The following is a 26059-nucleotide window of genomic DNA, read 5'->3' as shown; positions in this document are numbered from 1 at the left end:
GAATATGGATCAAGGAATGATTTATGCATATATTTTTTAGTTCTGATAGGGTTAGTAATTTTGTTCTCCTTTACCACAGTGATGGGTAAGAAGTTGTTCCAAAAAAGCATTGCCATAGCAGATGGAACACTGAGGGCATATTTTGGTTTTCTTTTTGTTGGCTGAAAGGACAAAGAATGATTTACTCTTCAAAATAGCCCCATCCCCCAGAATTACAATCACAGTCGCTTCTCTGCTGTGTTTACTGCTTCTCTAAAGTTCTGCTCTGATTGACGTTCTTTTTTCAAAAGCAGAAAATTTTTAAAACAAAGTTTAAAAACATACATTTGATTGGGGAACCCATTTGATGGAGAAGCCCTAAAGATAATAAATAATCCTGTTGTCAAGTTTTGAAGAAAAAAATTTCAAGAACTGCAAACTATTTGCATTTGAATAAGTTGCAGTATTAATAGTCTACTGACACAGGGTTGGTAATGGTCTAGGTTAGTCACTTTTTCCCTCAGGTGAGGATCTATTTGAAGATGTTCAAACAGAAAAGTATTGTAACTGAAATTTCACAACTGGGATAGATCGAGAAACCCCTTTTAACCTTGACTTTGGAATTGCAAATGGAAGATAGGACTGTAAAATAGGTACAGTATAGAGGGGTACTTGTGGGAGGGGGGAGGGTGAATGAAGGAGATGAAGTGGGTGAATATGGTTGATGGGCTTCATATACATACGTGAAATAGGTGAAACCTCTTGCAGTTGCTGTAAGTGCAAAGGGGAGGGGGTTATGGGGCGGGGGAAGATTGTGGGGGTGATCTAACCAATGTACAGTGTAAGGCTACTAGAAACTGGCACAATGAATTCCACCCCCCCTGTAAAATGAATATATGCATTTAATAAAAATGAAAAATGTGTTATTTCAGAGATTAATTTGGTTTGAGTAAGTATGGGGAGAGTCAAAGTCTAGGGTAGCAGTGAAAATGGGAGGAAAGATGACAAGTTGAGAACTTCATGTGAGGGAAAAGAAGAGAAAATTTTACATCAGGATGAGTACAACATTTTCAGCTAAGAACGACTGAGACTATGACTCTGAAGAGCATTTGTTAATAATCCCACTTCTTAGATTTTTTTAAAATTGTGCAAATGCTAAAACAGCAGTCTAGGCAAGAAACACAATCAAATTTAAAGACAAACAGATAGATAACCATCAAATAAGTGCATCCCATCAACAAAAGAGCAGAAGGTCACTAAGAGCCTGAGGGAGATTGCCTTTTCTAGCCAGAGTCCTTTGTGAAGAGGGGTCAAACAGGAGCAGAAAAGAATTGCTGTGTGGTAAATTTGGAGCTATGAGGCTAAGACCAGATGAGTGGAATGGAGAGCATGAAGTTGATGTTCTATTCACATTCCCTAGAGCCAATTGCATTGCAAAGTTTAAGAGCTGATACAAGAAAACTACATATCTAATATACAAGCTGGATAGGGCTAGTTCACTAAGGCCAGGCAACCATCATTAAGTGAACCACAAAGTTGCATGTAAGCAGAGACTATGTCCAGCAGCACAGAGACTTGAGGGAAAGGTTTCTTTTAGTTTCTAGAGTTAAAATATTCCAGAAGCAGTTGACCATTTACTGGTATATCATTTTCTGCTTTTGTTGAGTTAAAGAAGGGTTAGCCTGCCATTTCTAGAAGCACCGAAAAGTCATTTGTGATGACTTATCCAGAGTCCCCTGGTCATTTTAATGCCTCTTACCCATCTTGTCTTCATGTCTGTTGACAAAGGTACTAATTTGTGAAAAAGTTTTCACTGATTCACACTGAAATGAGATGAAAAAAGAAAAAAAAAAAACCAAAATGAAAAGGAGGAGAATTTTTCCATAAAGCATTACACCTCAAAGCATGGCTCCTTAGTATGTTAAGTACTTTGAACTGGAAAAGTCTCAGAAGCAAGTTCTCTCAGACCTCTTCCCACCTTCTTTTCTTTTTCCTCCATTTCTCTCCACAAAAAGGTCAAATAAGCTTGAATTCCTCTTCCCCAAGCAAGGTTCTAGAAAACAGAGCTCCTTTCCTCCTAAAACCAAGAGCAGTCACTCTGGCCTCCTTCCTCTGAAAGTAGGAGACCCTCTTTCCACAAGAGTCCAACCTTACATGCAGGGGGAGCCGAAGCAGTGGTGCTGCATAGTGAGGGAAAGAAGAATCTAAACAAACAGATGGCATTTTGTAATCTAAAAACTCTGTTGGTCCCTGATTTTTTTTTTCTTGTTTATAAAATGAGTAGGTGGAGAACCACTTCCTACTGGCCTGTCGTCACTCCATCCTTGGGCTCCTTCAGTGCTGCCATCACATTACCTTAAAAACCTTCAGTAGCATAATGAATCTGCTTATGGCCTCCCTCCCCCAATTCCACAACAAGGACCCTCTGCCTCCTCCAGACCTGCTACTCATTAAGATGCCAGCTTATCCCTATGTCATTCTAAGTACACTCCTTCCAAAGGTTACTTGTATTTTTATTTCCCAAAGAAGCAAAGGCTAATAGGTTAGGTCTGAATGCTCAGCATCCTGGGCTCTGTCTCCCTCTGCTCAGCATCCTATGATTCAAAATGCCTGCCCAGCAAGAAATGGAGCATATGGTAAGCCAATGAAAGCACCAAGTCAAAGGTTGGTGAAATGCTTTCTACAGGAGAGAGGTGATGTTTCTACTTGAGATTGAATAGGGTTAGAAAATATAAACCAGTGAGAAGGCAGGTCAGTGGCAGCAGCAAGAATGAATCAGCAAGCTGCTGGCAGGTAGTATCATATATATAAAACAGTGCTCTCAACTTTAGATCAGGCACTGTGATTTACAGAAAGGCTAATGGGCCTGGGGTCAGGTGCACAGCAGTTCCAGTGACAGTACAGTCATGAGATAGTGACCACACCATTTTTTCCATCTGTAAAATGGGGGGGGCAAGGGGTACAATGCAATAAAGAACAATCTTATATATAGGAGCATTCCAAAGGATTTTTTTTTTTTTTTTGGATACTGGGGGTGGAACCCAGGGCCTTGCATGTGCTAGGCAAACACTCTTCCAGTACCACCGAGTTTCCTCCACAGCCCTGGTTTTTCAAGACAGAGTGTCTTGGTATGTAGCTCAGTCTAGCTTCAAACTTGCCATTCTCCTGCCTTTGCCCCACCCCCATGTTCTGGGGTGATTACAGGTATGTACCACTATGCTCAGCAAGGATGTTAATGTTTTTAAAAACCAAGTAACACTCTTCACATTATAGTATGAGAAGCATAGCATGATGCAAGAATTATACCAAACTTAAGGTTTTCTCAGTAATTCTGTAACTCTGCCTTAGGCCTGTGTTTCTTTAAGAGCAATAATTTCTGCAAAAAAGCACTGACAACTGTAAACCATGTTGGATTTCTTCCACTTATGCCTTAGTCTGCTCGGGGCATGGGGAGGGAAGGATGTCAGCTTTGTTCTTCAGCTCTGCCTTTTATGAGTAGAGACAATGACTACACTAATGGTGCATTTGCTTTCTCTGTTGCTCCATTTCGGGCTCCTCCCTCTTCAGTGCCCATTCCCGCCACCGCTGTCAGACCACAGCAGTCAAACCCAGGATTTCACTGATACCGTCTCCTGTAGATTAATGGGTCACCCCAGCACCGGGCTGAACAGACCTCCTTCTCTCACCCTCCTCCTTTCTTCCTTCCTCTCTCGACTGTGACATTGCTCTTGTTGAGTCCTCTAATTACTAACTACATATTTCAAAATAGATTTTTATACTCTAAAATCCTACTATCCTTTTATGCCAAATATCATTTAAGTACTTATTTTTCCTACTCTTCTGCCACTATCCACTAGTTCTGCTTCTAGGCTTTTTAAAAGTAGGACATGGTTCAAATCTCCATTTTACGTAGAACCTTTTACTAATGAAACTGCTTTAGTATCAGTCTGAAATGCAACCTTAAGTATGTTGTTGTCTCAAGGAAATGTAGGATTTTCATTGAGAATTTTGTGTTCTTTTTAATTCACATGACATGATCATTTTTGAAATTTTCTCTGGTGCTACCACAAATAGAAAAATCACAAAAATTCAATTCTCTAGCCAAATGTTTTATCTGTAGTGTGTTTTGTATTTTAAAATATATTAACATTTAAATGATAAGTTTCACACAGTTATATACTAAAATAAGACTATAATGAAATATCAAATAATCATTAAATATCAGGAAATACTGCATTCCAATTCAGTAAACATAATAAATCATTTGAGATACCACTCATTATTGAAATATCTGTATAAACAAAATAGTTTATCACTACCACCATATAAGTCCCAGTTTCCCATTATAAAACATGTCAATCATTGAAACGTTAGAAGGTCTTAGGACTGAGGTATAACTCAGTGATACAGCACTTGCCTAGCACGTATAAGGCCTGGGTTCAATCCCCAGCACTGCCCCCAAAAAAAGAAAAACAAAGTCTTTATTAGGCTTTTCTTAATTTGTTGAAGATGTCTCAAGATACTAAAATATTTATATATGCAAATATATGTATGTATATGCTGTTTGAAAAAGTGACATGCATATTGTACTATCATAGAGAGCATAAGTTGATAAAACTTTAAAAACTGATTAACAGTGAATTAAACCTACTTTGTGGAAAATATGGAATAATAGTAGGGAATTTAATATCAGCGAACATGTTCCTTTTGAAACAGCAAATTAGATGTGCTGGAGGATTTTGGTCACACTTCAAAGAATATGCTGAGTGGTGAGCTACTGTTTACTCTTGCTCTCACCAGTGAGGTTTTCTATGTTAAACAGGCTTTTGATTACTTCAAAGCATGTTTGAAGTCCTTACTCCACGTAGCTCATGCACAAAGACAAAAATATTCCTCCAGATTTGTGCAGCTAATACTACCATACCTTGTATTTATAAGTGAGAGCCTGCAACTCACTGCTTAACACCCCATCAATGCCTTTTTTATGTAGCTACGACAGTGAAGGCCGTCTGACAAATGTCACATTTCCAACTGGAGTGGTCACAAACCTTCATGGGGACATGGACAAGGCTATCACAGTGGACATTGAATCATCCAGCCGAGAAGAAGATGTCAGCATCACTTCAAATCTGTCTTCAATCGATTCTTTCTATACCATGGTTCAAGGTACAATCATAATTTTAAGTTGATGATTTTCAATATCACTAAGTACCCAAATATAAAGTGGCAGCCCTCATTTTCTAAGATGAACCAGAAAAGGGAAGGTGAAAATATAAACCTCTGGAGACACTGATGGAATAACTAAATACCTACATGTAATATTTACTGTGGTTATATGTCCATATTAAACTGTACTGTGTCCATAGTATGCAAAATGTTAACCCCTAAATAACGTCTTTTTCTATTCCTACTAAAAAAAAACACTTAATTCCAACTCTTTCCAAGTGTCTTTAAACCATTTTTGGTTCATCAAACACAGTTTTCCAGAGCATGTCCTTGTGTCTGTCATCTCAGTTAAGTGGTTTGAGGCACAATGCTTTATGAATCCATTATGATGTGGTATTTGAATCCACATATGACAAAAATTTTATCCTAAATCACAAGTACCCATTCACATAATATCCAGGCTTCCCATTTTTCCACCCAGTCTCCAAGCATATTCACTATATCCCTGTGATGAAACCTGCCATAGTCCTTCTAAAACTAATCTTGGGAAAAGACTATGGACAGAGGCATTGGCAATTGTGAGGTCACAACTCAGAATAATTACTAAATCTGCATTAGACGTCTTGGACTCTGGTTTTTTTTGTTTGTTTGTTTTTTTGGGTTTTTTTTGTTGTTGTTTTTTACCTTTTCCATCAGGTAATTTCTATAATCATCTGAAAAGTGGTCTTTCTTGAATTCGTTTCTTTCCCCAAGATGGGTTTGACAATAGATAAAGGGATAGGTGTGGGGAGGGGACCCTTGTAAGACCGTGGAGGTGAACCCTCAGCCTCCTAAAAGACCAGATGCTCTGCTCTTCTTGAACTACTTCACATCCATGGAGACTGAGCTCTAAAGTTTGCCTGTAATATTCAGCCGAACCTGTGACAGCATGAAATGCCAGAAATCAAAGTTGCTTTGTTATTCTCTAAAAGGACCCAATTCAGTACTCATTATATCTTTTATAAATGTGATTCAAAGTTTTAGAAATTCATATCACTGCTAAATACACAAGCAGCCAAGTGTTTAATCCATGTTAAAGGTTCATATTTTCTGCTTTTCATTTTTCAGATCAGTTAAGAAACAGCTACCAGATTGGCTATGATGGCTCCCTTAGAATTATCTATGCCAGTGGTCTGGATTCACACTACCAGACAGAGCCCCACGTTCTGGCTGGCACCGCAAATCCCACAGTGGCCAAAAGAAACATGACTCTTCCTGGTGAGAATGGTCAGAATTTGGTGGAATGGAGATTCCGAAAAGAACAAGCCCAAGGGAAAGTCAACGTCTTTGGTCGAAAGCTTAGGGTAGGTAATCACTGAAGAGTAAGGAGGCTGCCCACTCGTCTGTGTTGTGTAGAGGACCTACATGTGAGAGCAGGACTCATCTCCTGTCTCCCCTCTTCTGACTATACTGAAGTGGAATGCAAAGACTCAAGACGAGGAGTGGCATGCTATCTTAGAGCATAAGTTATATCAGTCATCAAGCCATTAAGACTGCTCACAGTAAAAGCAGTGATTAAAACATTTAAATGATTAAAAATGTAGTCTTCCCTGGGAAATTTGGAAATGGCGTGTAGCACAATCCCAAATGCACAATCCCTGGATGTCAACTGGCTCTTGTTTTAGTAATGTTATCTTAATAATCTTAGGCTCTTTCTTCACCTGCTCCATCATGAGCAGTGACTTCTTAATGTGCAGATGGGATTTTAAATACCGGTTTAAATATTGAAAGTTTTCCCAGTCATACACGTATATTGAAAGGGACAGGATGGACATTGAAAGGTGAGTTCTTTCTTAGCATTCTCATTATGCTAAGCTACAATTTGGACACATAGTAAAACTACCAACCTGTTACTTCTTCACTATTGATAAAAAACCCTAACTTATTACTTTTTATGAAAAATGTGATATAGCTTATTATGCCAGTGTAATTGAGCTTTGCAAAATATTCTCCGCATTTACCTGTTAGGTGCTTTTTTTTTTTTTAATCACTCTTACATGGCCCAAGTATATCTAGAAGGCAAGCTGTGATTTATGGTAGCTATTTGGTGAAAACAACATTGGTTAAATGTGAAACATAGGTTGCAAGAAATCACCTTCAGCCACAATAAACTGAGCCTAATTCATTCTTTGTATTTGCAAATTTGTTTATCAGATAAATGTACATAATTCTTCCTAACATTCCTTCCCTTACCGTTAAAAAAAATTAGGTAAAATCAAGGAGCAAGAACAAAACATAGCACTTACCATTAACACCTTGTTTTTCCTGTACCAAAAATGGCTAAATTATTATCCTAATGGGCCAGCCTTATTTACCTTGGCAGTCCTTCAGGGTAAGAAACAGCAAGTAAATATTGCTTCTGGCTGTTTCCAAGAAATAGAAATGAAGTGAAAAAGAACCAATGGATAAAACACAGAAACTATATCCAACTTACAAGTTCTGTTCTGATTCCATTTGCAACACAGGTATTTGGGACTCCTGATTTATGGTCTCTGGACCCAGCACTGTTTATTCCACCTCACCCCGATCCAGGTGTCTTGAGATGCCCTGAGTCCAGTCCTTCCCCAATCATTCTGGCATGCTGGAGGGAGGTGGATCAGTGAGGAGACTGAGAGGGAAGCACAATAAATGCTAAAAGGGAAAAGAAGATTAGGTAGAAGGTAAAATAATGAGCAGGAAAACAAGCGCCACACTTTTTCTGATCACTTTAATAAGGTGATGGTCCTGCTGCTGCCACTTACTTCTTCCCAAGCCCCTGCTTCCTTGGTCATTATAAACTGAATGCCAGTTCACAGGCTTTGTCTTACTCAACTGTCCCCCAAGCAGGGATAATGTACACACATATACATGCATATAACGTGCGCGTGTCACACCCATCCTGAGACACAGGCCCTCATCAAAAGATACAAAGACAGTGCTCAAATTTGTGCTGTCCTCTCCATGCACACCAAAGACAACACCAAGTTAGCTAGGATTCCAAAAATATAGGTTTTAGATCAGGCTCCCCTTTTACTAATAGTAAAAATAATAGACATGACAATTGTTTCTGAGTCTTATTTTCCTTATTCATAAAATTATAGTATTAGGTGGATTATAAATTATCTAGATAATTTATAATTATAATCAAGATGCAATAATTTAACATTATGATCAAGATACAATTACTATATTACAAATAAATAAAATTTTCCTTATACTGCCCCCTTTTCATACAATCATTACTAGAATCAAATGAAACCATGTGAAAGAACTTTGAAAAAAAAGGCATGGTTATATATTCTTTAGCCCTAACCTAGAGACTCTCAACCCATATGCAAACATTGGCTGTTTATACCCACACAGCAGATGGCTAGGAAGGTGCTATTCAGCTTGCAGGAAAAGAAAAGGTCAGTGAAGAGATGGAAATACTTTGAACACAAGCTGACCACATGACATACTGCCTGTTGATGCTGAGACAAGTTATATCTCAGTGTATTTTTCTTTTTCCCCCTTTGTAGCATACAAGAAATTTTGGAAAATACAGGAAAAGAGAGAAAACCCAGACTGAGGTCCCTGGTTCTCCACCTGATTCTAAATGGAGACACTACCTCTCTGAAGGGAGAAAGGGACAAGTGCACACAGGCATGGGTATTAATGTCTTTGTGAACAGCAGAACCACAATGCCTCAGTAAGACATTTCAGAAACTATACTATTTACAATAGCCTGTTCAATCACACTGAAAGACGATTTCCAGCTGATATGTTTGATTGCTGTCACAGAGACAATGCCAAGATCACAAGGGAGGGTTTCTGACTTTCAAGATAAGATTGGATGTGCCAGCTCTTGACTGCTAATTTCATTTCTCTATGGATTTTAAGAGAGAAATTCTAGGGAGAAAATAATATTGTGAAAGGCTGGTTTGAGGACTGAACCTGGAGGCTGCCAAAATAGGGAAGAAAAAGAGAGGGCAGGAAGACCTGTGGCCACACATGACCTGAATCTATCCAAAGAGTCATTTGCATTCCACCCCTTCCTGAGATGAACTTGTCTCCTCTTTTACCTCTCCTTATTTCTTAGCAAAAAGTTCTTTTCATTTTCTAGTTTTTGACCTAAATTTAGCTATGTGCCTGACACTTGGTGGATACTCAAATATTTATTCAGTGAATGAAAGAATGAGGCAAGCAGCCTTACAATATGGATTATCTTTTTTTCATTGCATTTAGAGATTCCCAAAAGAAGAACTACATGACTATCACAGCCTTGGAGATGTTTTTCTGCTTGGACAAACCTAACACTAGACTTAATGATAGATAGACACACACATACATACATACATACATACATACATATATAGATACACACAGATATAGATACATTGATGATAGGTAGGTAAATTGCTCAAAAATATATGTGTCTCTGTGTGTGTGTGTATACATGTATATATATGTAGATTCAACTAAAAAGTTTAAAAAGGCATGATGTAGAAAATGAAAAATTACATTAAAAACTAACATGGAAAACATTTTCTATTAGAGAAAAGACAGTAAACACAATAGAAAATAACATGAAATCTTGAAACAGATGCCGGAAAGCATCACAGAATAAGGATTATTCTACAGCTTGCTTGTTAACTAAAATTTTTTTTTAAATCATACAGCTGCTTGTCTTTGTATGGTTGGTAAATATTCCTAATTTTATTAGTGCTACACTTTAGAAATGGCCATCAATCAATTAGAAAAAACTGTTATGGCATTACAATAGTAAAATTGACCTCCTAAGCCTGAACAGAATTCAGATGCTTCAAGGAAAAATTCTAGTGAATCATTTTTAAATGAAATTCTCAAAATTTGAAAGCCAAAGTATATTTGAAGGCATACATAAATTTGCTAGCATATTTAAATCTTACTCTGCCCGTCACATTTGTGTGATATTTCAACTGAGTAGCCCGGCCTGGAGTGGGATCACACTTGCAGTCAGCACTTGTGACAGTGCAAAGATACGGAACAATCTGGATCAAGTTGAAACTCCAACAGGGACACAAGGGAGGCTTATTGTTGTTACCAAGTGTGCTGGGGAAGCAGCCAGCCTTCCTCACTCCCCTCCATAACATTTCAAGTGTATATAATCCAATTGTACTGGCACCTCTGTTAGAGCAAATTGTTTAAGGTCATTATAACTTCAGTTTTCAAGCACTCCAAAAGGAAAATTATAACTGTTCCTCTCTTGATATGAAAGGAAAATTATGATTAATTACAATCATGCTGGATATGATCTTTGAAAATGGAGATATTCCATGCTAATGTAAGAGAAAGTATATCATAGAGGAATTTACGGTGAACTCTTATCCATACACAGGATTTGGATTCATTTTTCGATGGCTGGAAGTACAGTAATGGTCTGATAAAAGATTTCTCTGTTTCTTTTTTCAGTCCTGGGGCTTGAATGCAGAGCCTCACACTTGCTAGGCTAGTATCTACATTTCAGTCCCCAGTCCTTTTGCTTTTTTAGTGTGTTTTGAGATTGGGTGTCGCATTTTTGGCTGGGCTGGCCTTGCACCATGATCCTCCTATCTTCACCTCCCAAGTGGCTAAAAGCCTTACTGGAGCATGGAATAATGCTAGTGCTTTATGAATGTAAAACAGTAAGAGAAAAAAAGATTGAAAAGTTACCATGATTTCTAAAGGTTTCATAAGGCAGGACTGTGTCCTAGAATAGACATGTACCTTAGCAGTTACACTTTGTTTATAATACTCAAAGAAGAAAGCCTGGGCATGTTTGAGAGTGTTTAAAAAAAAAACAGATCTCTTAGTATCTTTTGAAATTTTACATATTGAATAATAGCAGTCAGTTTCTGGAAACAGTAAGAATGTTTAAAACCTTCCTGAGCATAGTGATGCATGCCTGTAGTTCCATTTATGCAGGAGGCTATGAGTCACTTGAACCTAGATCAGCCTGCAAAACATAGTGAGACTCTGTGCAAAACAACAACAAAACACACACACATGCATACACACACACACACACACACACACACACACACAAGGAACCTTGGCTTGTTTTGGAAATGGGGGGGGAAAAATTCCCAGCACAAACTCATTACTTCAGTTTGAGGGATAAGAAAGGCATTGCATACAGTATTTGGATAAAAAGAAAAATCAAAACACCATTCCCCATTTGGTCTCTTAATGTTTCCAAATGCTTCCATATGGTGACATACTTGGTATAGAGACTCACACAATGGCAAAAGTGATGATATGTTTGGTTTTCATCTGGAGGAACTGGTGTCATGTTGCCATACTAACAAACCAAAGAAGCAAATCAGATATTGGTAGCTGGACATAGATGTGAAAAGATGGGATTCAAGACCTGTCTTTTCTCCCTTCTCCCTACAGCAACAAATCACACCAGATCTACAGTCCACATTTCTTAAATTCTAACCAGAGGAAATACGGCAGAGATAAATGCGGGCTAAGGGAAGCAGTAAAAAACTGAAATACAAACTAAAGTTGAGTGCAAAGTAAAATACAAACAGATGGGGCAAAACTGGAGGCAGTATTGTCAATGGAAACTACACGGTCTCTTTCATGGTCATTTGTGGCCTGAAGGAAGGAAAGAAGGAAGGAAGAGGGCAAACCTGAACATTTATTGATGGGGTGGGGGTTCTTCAAAAACAGTCTGGGAAACCCAAGAGCCCTCATGGAACCATTTAAATTGTGCAAAGCCTTGTCTTAAGGAATCGAAAAACTAGGGCAAATACAGGCTAGAACACTTGACTCTACCAGTTATCAAATTAATTTGATATTGAAGCCTTCTACAGACTTTTTTAAAGCCTTCCACACACTTCAAAAAAATTGTAACATTAGCTAATATCTTCTTTCCAAAGTACACAAGGCATTCTGTAAACTGAAACTCATAAAGTTTCACAAAATTCACACAAGTCAACTAATATGCACAATTCTGCATGGAAAAATGGAAGTGCAGAAAGCCTCCAGCTGGCTGATCAGAAACCACTAAAAATCACTGAGAGAGCCTAAGGAATCTAGCCTACCTCTTCATTCATAGATGAACAAAACAGATACAGAGGGGTTAAAAAGCCCAAAGGCAGGCTGCTTCTAGATACCCTCAGGTTTGAAGATCAAGCTTTTTGACTCCTGGGCTCCTTCCCCAAAGGCGTGTGGGCACACACACACACACACACACACATATACATGATACATGCTGATTTCAGCTATGATGTATTGTTATGGGATTGTTTTTCCCCCACATCAGCTAGATATGAAAAAATAGAACTGAAAAATTAAGATCTCCTAATTTCTATCCAGGGCTCTACCCGGTCTCATTTCTTGTAAATCATCTCTTTGAAAGCTTCCCCCTCCAGCATTTCTTTTAAGCTTAACATTGTTCCTTTCCATTGATTTCACAATGCTCCCCTTGAACAGCGAATTTGGAAAGTTTAAGCTTGAGTATTTTTGCATGGGACATGTTTAATGTCAACTATAGAATACAAACATTAGTTTTATTCACAGGTTTTACAAAAATATACCCATATATATTTACATACACAGAGTGGACAGTGTGTGTTAGTTTGTTTTCTGTTGCTGTAACATAATATCAGAGACTGGGTAATTTATAAAGGAAAGGAGTTTATTGGCTCGTTATTTTAGGTCTAAGGATATGAAGCAAACATCTGCTCAGCTTCTGGTGAGAGCTTCATGGTAGAAAGTAGAAGGGCAAATGGGCACTTTTGGAAGGGGACAAATGAGTTAAAATTTCTTGTAACAACCCACTCTTGACAAAACTAATCCATTCACATGAAAACTAATTCAGTCTCTTTCCCCATCTCCCAATTCTACCACATTTGACAACCAAATTTCAACCCGAGTTTGGCAGGAATAAACTGTATCCAAACCATAGCATGTATATATAAAACTGATCAGCTGGTGCGGTCAGCTTCAAAGGTTCTGGTAGGATATTGTTATGTACAATTAATACTTTCCATTTAATTTTTTAACAGTACAGAGAGTTAATGAGCATTTTAGTGTGTATAAGCCACCGTCCCCACAAAAGTGCTGTAGAAGACCAACAAATAAACAGGCCATGGTCTCTGCCCTCAGGGCTCACAGTCTGCAAACACTGGAAAGTGTATGTAAAGTAGAAATTAATCAAGGCCACATGTCCACTGCAGTAAGGAAGGCTGGTGTGAGCCTTGGATCACAGACAATAACAGCCAGATTTACCAAAGACCAGCACATGGCACACAGACCCTGTCATAACAACACGATGCTAGATTTATAAATTAAGTGTGATACTCAGACCAGGGATATGTGGTAGTAAAGAATTCTGTAGTCCATGCCACTTACCCAGATGTCATCAAAAGAAAAAGCATTCTAAAAAATTGTGACTTTTCAGCACTGGGCCAAAAGCAATGATCATGTTTGTAACCTCCTGCTATTTAAACTCATTAATAATTTACAGTAATGTGGGTTCCAACTTCTACTTAACTGCTCTTCAAAGGGTTGGAGTCACATTTACCACTGTGTTCTTTTTAATATAGCCATGATTAATTTACTAAGCAATTATTTTCAAATGTCTTTGCGGGGGGAGCTTTAAGTAATTTACATAGGGTGTCACGTTTATCACCTTCAGATCTTCTGAAAAAAATCTTTAAAGCAAATACATTTTGGCATTTTTCTCATCAGTTGCTTTAGTTTACAAAATTTAATTGAAAAGATTTTGAACAAATGCCAGGCTGTCTTTCTGCTTAATAAAATCTTTTAAAAGAGCAGTTAATCTATAGCCTTGCACTTGTACCCAAGAAGTTGCTAGATTAATTTACTGACAAAGAGAATCAATCATCATAAACGGAATTTAAACAATACTAGGGACTCTGAAGAGTAATACGTGACTTGTACTGCAATAATACGATTTATTCTATCATCTTGTCTTTGTGGTAACAGGTTAATGGCAGAAACCTACTTTCAGTTGACTTTGATCGGACATCAAAGACAGAGAAAATCTATGATGACCACCGTAAATTTCTACTAAGGATCGCCTATGACACATCAGGGCACCCAACTCTATGGCTGCCAAGCAGCAAGCTGATGGCGGTCAATGTCACCTATTCATCCACAGGTCAAATTGCCAGCATCCAGAGAGGAACTACTAGTGAAAAAGTAGATTACGATGGACAGGGAAGGATTGTGTCTCGAGTCTTTGCTGATGGCAAAACATGGAGTTACACATATTTAGAAAAGGTATGCTTGCACACTCATGTTAAAAATGGGGAAGGGATGATTAGCATTTTGTAGCAATTGCCCAGAGCACTACAAGGAAGAAAACAGCAGCACATGACTGACTTCCATTTATTATTCTGAGTATCAATGTGACAGTCACATTGACACTGCAGTGATGAATTTCTGCATTAGCAAAGTACTTTTGCCTTAGTTAAGTTCCACTATCTGAGACCCTTTGAGGTGATTTATGTTGTAAACAAACAAGCACTGACACTATCCACATGCCAAGCTTATACACTGACAACATTCACAAATTAGACCTTGAGCTTGTAAGTCATTTGTAAATCATTTTTGTGCTGGCTCTTTCATTTAAGAAAGAGCCTTACATTAGTATAGTTAAAGCTGTCGGTTTTACGTTGTTCCTGGCAGAGCATCAATATAACCATAAAAAGCACATAGGCTATTTTCTTAGAAAGACACATTTTCAGATATTTTGTGGCATCTCTCCTTTTTTTCCACATATAATAGATCAACATCATAATTTGCTCTTTTTTCCATTCCTAAGAACTGTGCACAATACCAGAAATGGAGACTTAAAGAGTTATGCCTGTGCAAAGTGCCAAGCTATATGATGTGCCGCTTGGGGTTTTGATTAGGGTCAAGAGGAGCGGAAGACAAAGAAATGGAACTATCTCCCTGTTAAAAGAAAGAAAAAAAAAATATATATATATATATATATATGTATATATTCCACCAAAGAGCATATGCATGGGATGTTTTCTTTGCCATTGAGACAAACATTAGCAATAGAAAGTGATTCCATTTTGAATTTTTGTAAATCTCAAAGCACTCTGTTACCAGTTACACAGAAGCCTAAGTTATAAACTCAACTCTTAATAGTTACTTCCTCTACCCTTACAGAACCTTCTGTCATCCAAAAAAATCACACACATGCACATCATTGCTGTGCTTACCTCAACAATCTCGTTCCTCACCAGAGGTGCTCTGTAGAACTCAGTCTAAACCTAATCCCTACATGTGAGCCATCCCATGTAGTTTCAAGCAGTCTGTACACAGACTACTCGTCCAGATTCAGAGCTCAGTGTAGGATGCCACCAGTCTTAAGGCACACTCACCTCTCAGAAACCCACCTGTCCCCTTCCTTAGAAAAGACTTACCCTAGAGACCACGGGTACGCTTAGTAGACGACAAGCTCCGCCATACTACTCATCACACTCTACAGTTAGTCCCTCAACTCGTTGTCTGTTGAGCAACCACAAAGCAAGCGCCCCCATACATACCTGTCTGGGAACAAATCCTGACACCTGGCAGATATTTCACCCTTCAACCCAACCAGCCCCAAGGCTACTTCTCTAAGTGGACAAGGAATAGACTGGAAAAGTTTTCCAAATTCAAACTAAGTACATTACAGGGAACAGTAATAGAAATGTTAGTACCCAGACCCAAAAAATTGATTGTAGTTTTTATAATGTGGCTGAAAAAAATGTTTAATGAAATTCAAGGAGTAATATTAGACCCACTGTCACAAAAATGACAAAGGCAGGAATCAAGATTTATGTTTGTACATCTATGAAGATCAGAAAAACCAATGAAACTTTTCTCAGTGTCTTCCCAAATTCCCAAAATCCACCCAAACTATTTCATTTTCTTTCTAGGATATATACACTAAGTGAAAACTTCTCTCCTTGCAGAACCAATAATGTATTACTATCATTAAATATGATGTTAAATGACTATAAAACCAAGTACTAATTCCTGTGAAGTGCAGTAGTCCAAGCCTTTCTTGGAAGAAACAGTTGGAAACTGTTAGGAACAACTCAGAACATTTACCACACACCTGTGTGGTAGTCAACTTCCTGTCACTGTAATGACATATCTGAGCTAATCAACTTAAAAGAAGGAAAGATTTGTTTCAGCTTACACTTTCAGAGGTTTTAGTCCGTGGTCACTTGACTCCACTGTTTTGGGGCCTGTGGCAAGACAAAGGCATTGTGACAGAGTACCTGGTAGAGCAAAGCTGCTCACCTCATGGTGGCCAAGAAACAAAGAGCGCGCGAGGAAGGGCCTGGGTTCCAATGTCCCTTCAAGGGCATGCTCCCAGTGACCTAACTTACTTCCATGAGCCTTCACCATTTAAAGGTTTCACTACGTGCTGAAAGTGCCACAGACCAAACCATCAATATATGGCCTTTGCGGGCCATTTCAGCTGCAATTCATAACAACCCACATATTAAAAACTGCCCCTAGGTGTGGCCCCAGAGGTGATTCTTTGGAGACATAAGTCATGAAAACCATTTTTTAAGGTAGTAGAAGATGAAAAGAACAAATTTTGGACAAGGGATTACATTTCTATGTCAGAAGCAAAGAAATAAGTCCTGGGGGGCTCCCACTAGCCCTCCTCCCTGCTCTGCCATCATCTCATTAAGTCTAATAGGATAGAGGAAGCTTTGGCAGAGGAAGAACTACCCAAGCCCTGAATTACAGTTGGGCCTCATTTAACAGCTTCAGGGCTCACCTGCTCTCCTGCTGGCTCAATAAATTAATGCTATATGTCTTTCTTCTATCACCTATAAAATAGGCAGAGCTTATTTTTATTTGTAATTTAACACAAAAGCATATGTAGTCCAGAAACTATTATGATTATACTCGAAGTCCAAATAGGATTTGGCACCCACCAAAGGAAATATCAAAATGTAGATTTATTTTCTGTACAGAAGTCTATAGAATTTGCAAAAAAATAAATAATCTAAATAACAGTATCTAAATAAAAATGTAAATAATATCTAAAAATAATGTTTAAATCTGTAGTTCTATTAAGGGCATTTACAGCTCTCATTCACCCTGTGACTAATTTAGCAGTGTTTGTTGACATTGATGTTTTATGTACACATCCGTTTCTGACTAATTTATGCCTCCTCTTTGTAAAATAATACTTTGAATTCTTTGCTCCTCCCCAAATACACAGGTAATTAAAATATGATTTGAGTTGCTCTTCAATCAAATGAGTAGGATAGCCCACCTTAGTAAATAATTGCTAATTATGAATAGGATTTCATTTCCCCTATATCATTTTCTTGAAAATACTGTCTTTAAAGCACCTTTGTTCCTGCCTGTACTTATGACTTATCTAAATCCATTGCAATCTGCTGGCTGGCTGCAAATGTCTGGAAAAAGAATGGCACAAGCATGACAAGCAGCACAGTATGAATCTTGAGCCACTAATTGCAGAACCCCTCACAATCAAACATCCAAGAAAATTAGGCAGGGAATGGTCAACAACATGTAAGGTCAAGGATAACTCAATTAAAATGGAAACTATTTTCTTGGGCAGAATGTTTCTGTGTATTTGTCACTAAGTTTGCTTTGGCTTCCCTTGTCCACAAACACTAGGTAACAGCATGTGCTCTCTTTACAGTCCATGGTTCTTCTGCTTCATAGCCAGCGACAGTACATCTTTGAATATGATATGTGGGACCGCCTGTCTGCCATCACCATGCCCAGTGTGGCTCGCCACACCATGCAGACCATCCGCTCCATTGGCTACTACCGCAACATATACAACCCCCCAGAAAGCAATGCCTCCATCATTACAGACTACAATGAGGAAGGGCTGCTTCTGCAAACGGCTTTCTTGGGCACAAGTCGGAGGGTCTTATTCAAGTATAGAAGGCAGACCAGGCTCTCAGAAATCTTATATGATAGCACAAGAGTCAGTTTTACCTATGATGAAACAGCTGGAGTGCTAAAGACGGTAAACCTCCAGAGTGATGGTTTTATTTGCACCATTAGATACAGGCAAATTGGCCCTCTGATTGACAGACAGATTTTCCGCTTTAGTGAAGATGGGATGGTAAATGCCAGGTTTGACTATAGCTATGACAACAGCTTTAGAGTGACCAGCATGCAGGGTGTCATCAATGAAACTCCACTGCCCATCGATCTCTATCAATTTGATGACATTTCTGGTAAAGTTGAGCAGTTTGGGAAATTTGGGGTTATCTATTACGACATTAACCAGATCATCTCCACAGCTGTGATGACTTACACAAAGCACTTTGACGCTCACGGCCGTATCAAGGAAATCCAGTATGAGATATTCAGGTCGCTCATGTACTGGATCACAGTTCAGTATGATAACATGGGCCGGGTAACCAAGAGGGAGATTAAAATCGGACCCTTTGCCAACACCACCAAATACGCCTATGAGTATGATGTTGACGGGCAGCTGCAGACCGTTTACCTAAATGAGAAGATCATGTGGCGCTACAACTATGACCTAAACGGGAACCTCCACTTGCTGAATCCAAGCAGCAGCGCCCGGCTGACACCTCTCCGCTATGACCTTCGAGACAGAATCACTCGACTGGGGGATGTTCAATATCGCTTGGATGAAGATGGCTTCCTACGTCAGAGAGGCACAGAAATCTTTGAGTACAGCTCCAAGGGGCTTCTAACTCGAGTTTATAGTAAAGGCAGTGGCTGGACAGTGATCTATCGTTATGATGGCCTTGGAAGGCGTGTTTCTAGCAAAACCAGTCTAGGACAGCACCTGCAGTTTTTTTATGCTGACCTAACTTATCCCACTAGGATTACTCATGTCTACAATCATTCAAGTTCAGAAATTACCTCCCTTTATTATGATCTCCAAGGACATCTTTTTGCTATGGAAATTAGCAGTGGGGATGAATTTTACATTGCATCAGATAACACAGGGACACCATTGGCTGTTTTCAGTAGCAATGGGCTTATGCTAAAACAGATTCAGTACACAGCATATGGTGAAATCTATTTTGACTCCAATATTGACTTTCAACTGGTAATTGGATTTCATGGTGGCTTATATGACCCACTCACCAAATTAATCCACTTTGGAGAAAGAGATTATGACATTTTGGCAGGACGATGGACAACGCCTGACATAGAAATCTGGAAAAAAATTGGGAAGGACCCAGCTCCCTTTAACTTGTATATGTTTAGGAATAACAACCCTGCAAGCAAAATCCATGATGTGAAAGACTATATCACAGGTAAGCTTTTTTTTTCTTTCCAAGGACCAAGTTACTATAACCATTTAGACTAATACACAAAATAACTGGATTTGAACTTTGAAAATGTATTTATCTCCCTGTGGATCATAAAGAAACCACAAAGGAAAAATGAAACTTATACACTTGGAATTCTGTCTGCCAATACCCAAAGCCACCATTTTTTTAAATGACATGGAATCCTGTTATTTACAAAAGGGAAGAAATTTGGGGGACCAGAAAACATGATACACTCAAGAGTCCCCAAATTTGACTTCCAACCTCAACTCTCCTACAAGTTGTGTGGCTTTACAGACAAAATAATTTTTTGAGTTTCAATTGCTATATTAGTTAGTTTTCTGTTAGTGTAACAAAATACTTGAGATAATCACAACGAGGAAAGATTTACTTTGGCTCACAGATTTGGTGTCCAGTTGACCCGTTTCTTTGGGCCTGTGGAGAGACAGCATGTAGTAGGGAAAGCACATGACAGAACAAAATCACTCATCTTATATGGCAGTTGCTTTAACTATAAGATGAGAACAACAATAGCTACTTTGTGGCATAAAATACAAGAATATGTGGAATTCTGCACTAAGGAGTAACTGCCTTATAAATACGTATGTTAGGTTTCTCCGTACATACTCCAATGGACATTATCTGTGTGAAGCACAATACAGTGTCTTATCCTGGAAGCATTAACCCTCGCCTTACTACTATTGACACTACCATTGACAGTAACACATAATTTCTCCTTTTGCTTGCTTAGCCAGAGGACCCTGTTTCTGTTTTCAGTTCTTCTCTTGTTTTACACTAGTGGCTTCATTGACATAGTGCAGTTCTTGAAAGGTAACACAACTAAAATGCACGCTAATTTTTTCACCAATATGGAGTAATTTTCAGGCAACAGATTAAGGATCTTTGCAAGTTTAATGCATGTTACTGTTGTGTGTGTGTGTGACTGGGGTGTGAACTCACAGCTTTATACCTACAAAGCAGATGCTGTACTGGAGCCATACCTCCAGTCTGTTTTGCTCTAGTTATTTTGGGGATGAGGTTTCTCAGACTGTTTGCCCAGGCGGACCTCAAACCATGATGCTCCTGATCTCAGTCTCCCAAGTAGCTAGAATGACAGGTGTGAGCCGCAGGTGCCCAGCTGCATGTTATTTTCAATTCTGTAAGACTTAGAACATCAGAATCCCACTTCTGCCACCACAGAATGACCAGGACATAAAACAGAGATGATGTGCTTACAAGTGCTACTGTAGTTCCCTTGTCACGCTTTTTCCTTCAAGAATTCTGAATCCTGTTTCCAACTTTCTGTCCCTGAGTTATGCTATCATAAATACCCTTCCTACCACACTGGTGTTTCCTGGAGGAAGGCTCTTCTCTGTTTTTTCTTTTTTTTTTTTTTGCTTTGTTTTGGCCTGTGTTAGATGCGCCTTCAGGCTGCCTCTTTTCTAGCTGGATATTTTTGGCCTGCTGAGATATGTATTCTCTTCAGTTCTTAGGACAGTTCTCAAAATGCTACCCCTGTTCATTTTACTCTCCTTCCTACCTTTCCAGACTGCTTAAAGCTTTTCCTCTCTCTTCATGTGAGCCAGCTGAAAGTTCTTTCGCATGCTCATTCAGCAACACCCTATGGTATTCTCATGCAGTACATATCTGCATTCATATCCTGTTACTTTGGGCTGTGGCATGGCAAAAGTGGTAAAGTGCCCGGCTAGCAAGTGCAAGGCCCTGAGTTCAAACCTCAGTGCTGCAAAAAAAAAAAAAATCCCATTATTTTGGCAGTTCTTTTCAATACTTAAGGCCCTCTGATTTCTTCGTAGGCAGACTTTGTTCAGAATAAGAGAATCTTTGCTCTTAGCTCAACATTTGGGAGAAAGAATTTTCTCCAAAACCCTGTAAACTGTCACAGAAAGTAGTACTTTCCAACCTATGTGAACAATGTGGGGATTTGTTTCTCACCACCACCCCTTTTAAAGGAGACACTACAACTGGTTTTGTAGCCACACGATGCCTGGACAAAGGACCTGCCAGCCTGGCGAAGAGGTGAGAGTTTGTGCCCTAGCTCAGGAAATAGGAAGCAAGTAGCACTCCATCATTCTGACAAGCAGTTTACCACTGGTTATTTAGGGGGTGTTGACAGGGCTGACTGAAAAGCTGGAAAGCCCACAGCTCCTGAATCCATCCTCGCCTAGCAACGTGGACTGTAGGGAATGCCATAGCAGCATTTTTTGAAAACATCAAAAGAGAGATGGAACAGCATAAAATATATTAGGTGAAATGCAATTTCAAATTTTCCAGCAATGTGCTTAATATATAAAATAATCTACACCCAACTGTACTCATAAAGCTGCAAGCCTGCTGAGTAGTTCTGTAACATTATAACCTCCAGAACAGAATAAAAGCCTTATTCTGAGCTTAATGGCTTTTGGAGTCACGTGGCAATATTTTAAAATACTATTTTGAAGGTTTCCAGGTTCTCTCCCCAAAAGTTTGTCTCCACCTGTGCACAGGGAGCCTTTGAAGTCATAACTGATGGTAATCAGAATTTCTGTGCCCTTGGCCAGTGTTGCCAGCTTTTAGCATTCATCTTTGATTAAGAATCAACCATTCATTTTAATACTCTCAATTTAGGGTTTTATTAATAGAAAATGGTTTGTGGAAGTCCTCATATCCTTGGGCAATCACTTTTGAAAGCTAATAGCATACAACTTCTATTTAAGACCAGCCTTTACTAACTATAAAACAACTTTCTTTTGTTTTCTACAACTGTCTTGGATCTTCATGCCATTCTGTATTGTTATTACCTTTTTCATCACTAGCACTGGCAGAGGATGCAATTCTGCACTTGTGGCAGTTTATTCAGTCTGTCTAAGTGAGTATCTATTACTCTCTATTTTCTGCAGCATTTGCCATCGTTCTGCTATTGAGGTTATTGTCTTTGTATCTAAAAATAGAAGTTTGAAATGGTAAGAAGACAGCAAACACATGCTTGTTTTCAGATTATTGTTTATGAAATTGGGGGATTTTCTTTAAGGTGAGAATTTAAATTTATGACAGCATAAAATAAACTCTTTAACACCTTTTGTTTTGAAAACTTTTCTCCTAGATGTTAACAGCTGGCTGGTGACATTTGGCTTCCATCTGCACAATGCTATTCCTGGATTCCCTGTTCCCAAATTTGATTTAACAGAACCTTCTTATGAACTTGTAAAGAGTCAGCAGTGGGATGATGTGCCGGTAAGAAACAAAAAGCAAACTATGAGAAGGTGATAAATGGCTTATTCTTGTCTTGTTTACCCATATTTAATCAAACTACTCTTGTGAAAACTATACCAAAAACTGTTTTTCTTTTTTTTTAGCCTTTTGGGGAAAGCAGATCAACAACACTTCCTCTGCATTTCTGTTCAGAAAACCAGGGACCTACTAAACAGGCTTAAATCTGTTTTTAGTGATGCTGATAAAAAAAAATTGAAAAACGTTACCAAAATGTAATTAAATTCAGAAGCTCATTTTCTAGTGCTGGGTTTCTGCAGAGTCCTGTGAAAGCACAGTTACAGCAGTGGGGATATACAGGCAAAGATACATCAAGTAGGAGAACAGGGGATTCCTATTACAAATTCCCGTTGGCGGCCCACAACCATTGCCAGAGAGTTCAACTTCTTTAAAATAGTGTTTCATAGGGAAAAATAAAAATAAAATGTGCACTGGTAAGGCTCTACCTGCAACCAGGTGTTTATGGAATTTTCTTGAAAATAACAGATGGGGAGGCCTGTTCCTGATATGAGGAACAAAATAGGAAACAGAATGGAAAATTGCATAGTCAAAGCTGCCACGTAAGAGCTGGGAGTGTGGCTCAAGAAGTAGAGCACTTGCCTACCAAGTGCAAGGCCCTGAGTTCAAACCCAAGTACTGAAGAAAAAAAACAAAAACTGCCATGTAAAGTGTCACTTTAAATTGCCATCACTCAAAAATCAGAAACAAATGCACAACAAAACAAAATGAAAAGAATTTCTGGCTTAAAGCAAGAATAGAAATCAAGAAACTAGGTTACCCCATAATAGTAAGGAAAAGAATGCAGAGTTTCTTAGCAAGATTAATTCCCCTCAAGCGATACCCTACAATTTTAGTGAATACAAAGAGAAAACACAATCAATCATGATTAAAACACCATACACACAGCATACACAAAGCCAATATATATTTTCTGGTACATTTCGTACTTCAACATAAAAATACTTTCTTTCGTATGTCATCTTTACATTTAAAAAGCAAAACCTACCAAATGTCTAGGTCTGAGAGCCATTTTAGTATTTTTACTTGCAAATATATCTACACTGATGAAGTGACCATGAAGACATACTGAAGTTTCCCATGTACTTGAACAGGCACGTCCTAATTATGTATGATTTTCAACATGTCTGAAAACACTTAAGTCTAAAATGTACAAATGGATTTGCCTACTTTTTTTTCCTAGACAGCTTTCAATATGGTTCAACTTCTCTGTCAAGAGAAGTACAGTAAGGACAGCTTAGAGAATCACCAGCCTTGACTTTGAGGCTGCCCCAAATGCACAAAAACAAATGTTTCTTTGAGTGCTGCAAATGAAACAGATGTTTCCATTTGGGAAACACTGGCCAGATAAACATCTGGCAGTATAAGAAATGGCTGGGTTAAGATACCCCCAACTTAAAATATATGCCAATGGAGTAGTTCACTGTCCCTAAATCTGTGAAAAAGTTGTTTCCCTAATACTTGGTCCACTCATCCGTCCACACTGCAGTTCTGCAATTGCACTGGCAATTTGGATAGTTTGCCCACGTTCGAATGTAAAAAAGCTTTCAGTGATACGTGATGGAGTTCCCTCCTTTAGCATTTCAAAAACCATTTGGATCACCTTGAGGGGAAGAGATGGGTTGTGTGAGCTTTTCCATCTGTAAAGAATCAGTTTTTAATAAATGCCTCAACCCTCTCCCCCCAGACCGCCTCTTTGATCCAGAGTGGGAACTCTGGATCCAGGCCGCCAGGAATGGGTGCTACCTACTGATGTTCTTTCAACTGTCCCCTTTTGTTTCGCTTTTCAGCCCATTTTTGGAGTTCAGCAGCAAGTGGCAAGGCAAGCCAAGGCCTTCCTGTCCTTGGGGAAGATGGCCGAGGTGCAGGTGAGCCGGCGCAAGGCCGGCGGCGAGCAGTCGTGGCTGTGGTTCGCCACGGTCAAGTCGCTGATCGGCAAGGGCGTCATGCTGGCCGTCAGCCAGGGCCGCGTGCAGACCAACGTGCTCAACATCGCCAACGAGGACTGCATCAAGGTCGCGGCCGTGCTCAACAACGCCTTCTACCTGGAGAACCTGCACTTCACCATCGAGGGCAAGGACACGCATTACTTCATCAAGACCACCACGCCCGAGAGCGACCTGGGCACGCTGCGGCTGACGAGCGGCCGCAAGGCGCTGGAGAACGGCATCAACGTGACGGTGTCGCAGTCCACCACGGTGGTCAACGGCAGGACTCGCAGGTTCGCCGACGTGGAGATGCAGTTCGGTGCGCTGGCGCTGCACGTGCGCTACGGCATGACGCTGGACGAGGAGAAGGCGCGCATCCTGGAGCAGGCGCGGCAGCGCGCGCTCGCCCGGGCCTGGGCGCGCGAGCAGCAGCGCGTGCGCGACGGCGAGGAGGGCGCGCGCCTGTGGACGGAGGGCGAGAAGCGGCAGCTGCTGAGCGCCGGCAAGGTGCAGGGCTACGACGGGTACTACGTACTCTCGGTGGAGCAGTACCCCGAGCTGGCCGACAGCGCCAACAACATCCAGTTCCTCCGGCAGAGCGAGATCGGCAAGAGGTAACGCCCGCCGCGCCGGGCCGCGGCTCCCCGGGCCTCCCACTGCCCTCGCCGACTGTCCTAGCACAACCCCCGCGGGACTGCCACTCGGGAGCCAACAGGACAGGGACACTGCAGGTAGCAGGACCCACCACCAACAGACGAAACAGACTAAGACGACTCTCGTGAATGACCTTAAAGGTGATCGGCTTTAAAGAATATGTTTACATATGCATCTCGCTGCACTCAGTTGGACGGAAAGTGTGAAAGGAACCCCAAGGAAGAAAGGCCTGCACGTTTTGCGCTGGGCCGTCGTTCCTTTGAGGCACTGTATTTAACAAAGGTAGAGAATGCGTACAGTGTTTGCAAACGCTCTGGAAGTGTCGACCTTTGCTTACAGGAAGTAGTCTCTGCGTAGGATGTAATGTACAGCTCTGGTCCTTTTAAAATGTGGGCCAAAGTTACTGATAATAGACAACCCAGCTGCTTTCCTGTGCTGCTTTGTGAAAGGACGTCGGCACAAGTGACTTCTGCCTCGGCGGGGATTTAATAATGGATTTTACAATACTAACGTGGTTTGCCTTGAGGGAAAAAACTGGCAAATAGAATCCTTGTCACTGATAAGCAAAGGAAACCCTGATTTTTTTGTAAATTATGTGAGACAAGTTGTTTATGGATTTTTATATGAATTACAATTTACTGTACATCAAATATTAGTCTCAGAGGAGTTAATTTATGTAAAGTGTTTAAAAAGTTTATACTTAAAAATAAAATGATAAAAACATGTGAAATG

The 26059-nt window shown here is 39.7% G+C and overlaps 1 protein-coding gene across 30 annotated transcripts in view; it reads left to right on the top strand.

Moving 5' to 3' along the window:
- The window catches only part of Tenm3 (teneurin transmembrane protein 3), a 2373066-nt gene extending 2347632 nt beyond the window's left edge, over positions 1-25434 (top strand). For all 30 annotated transcript variants that reach the window (XM_074054924.1, XM_074054923.1, XM_074054922.1 and 27 more), the window contains 6 exons: positions 4970-5145; positions 6253-6488; positions 14122-14418; positions 17834-19445; positions 22561-22691; positions 24536-25434. In XM_074054924.1, coding sequence (XP_073911025.1) covers positions 4970-5145; positions 6253-6488; positions 14122-14418; positions 17834-19445; positions 22561-22691; positions 24536-25291 — 3208 coding nt within the window. In that variant the 3' untranslated portion in view covers positions 25292-25434. The remainder of the gene's footprint in view (positions 1-4969; positions 5146-6252; positions 6489-14121; positions 14419-17833; positions 19446-22560; positions 22692-24535) is intronic.
- Positions 25435-26059: the final 625 nt, after the last annotated feature.

This window comes from Castor canadensis, chromosome 14, assembly GCF_047511655.1.
Source record: "Castor canadensis chromosome 14, mCasCan1.hap1v2, whole genome shotgun sequence".
Classification (NCBI taxonomy): Eukaryota; Metazoa; Chordata; class Mammalia; order Rodentia; family Castoridae; genus Castor; species Castor canadensis.
This window is presented reverse-complemented; position numbering and strand designations above follow the sequence as displayed.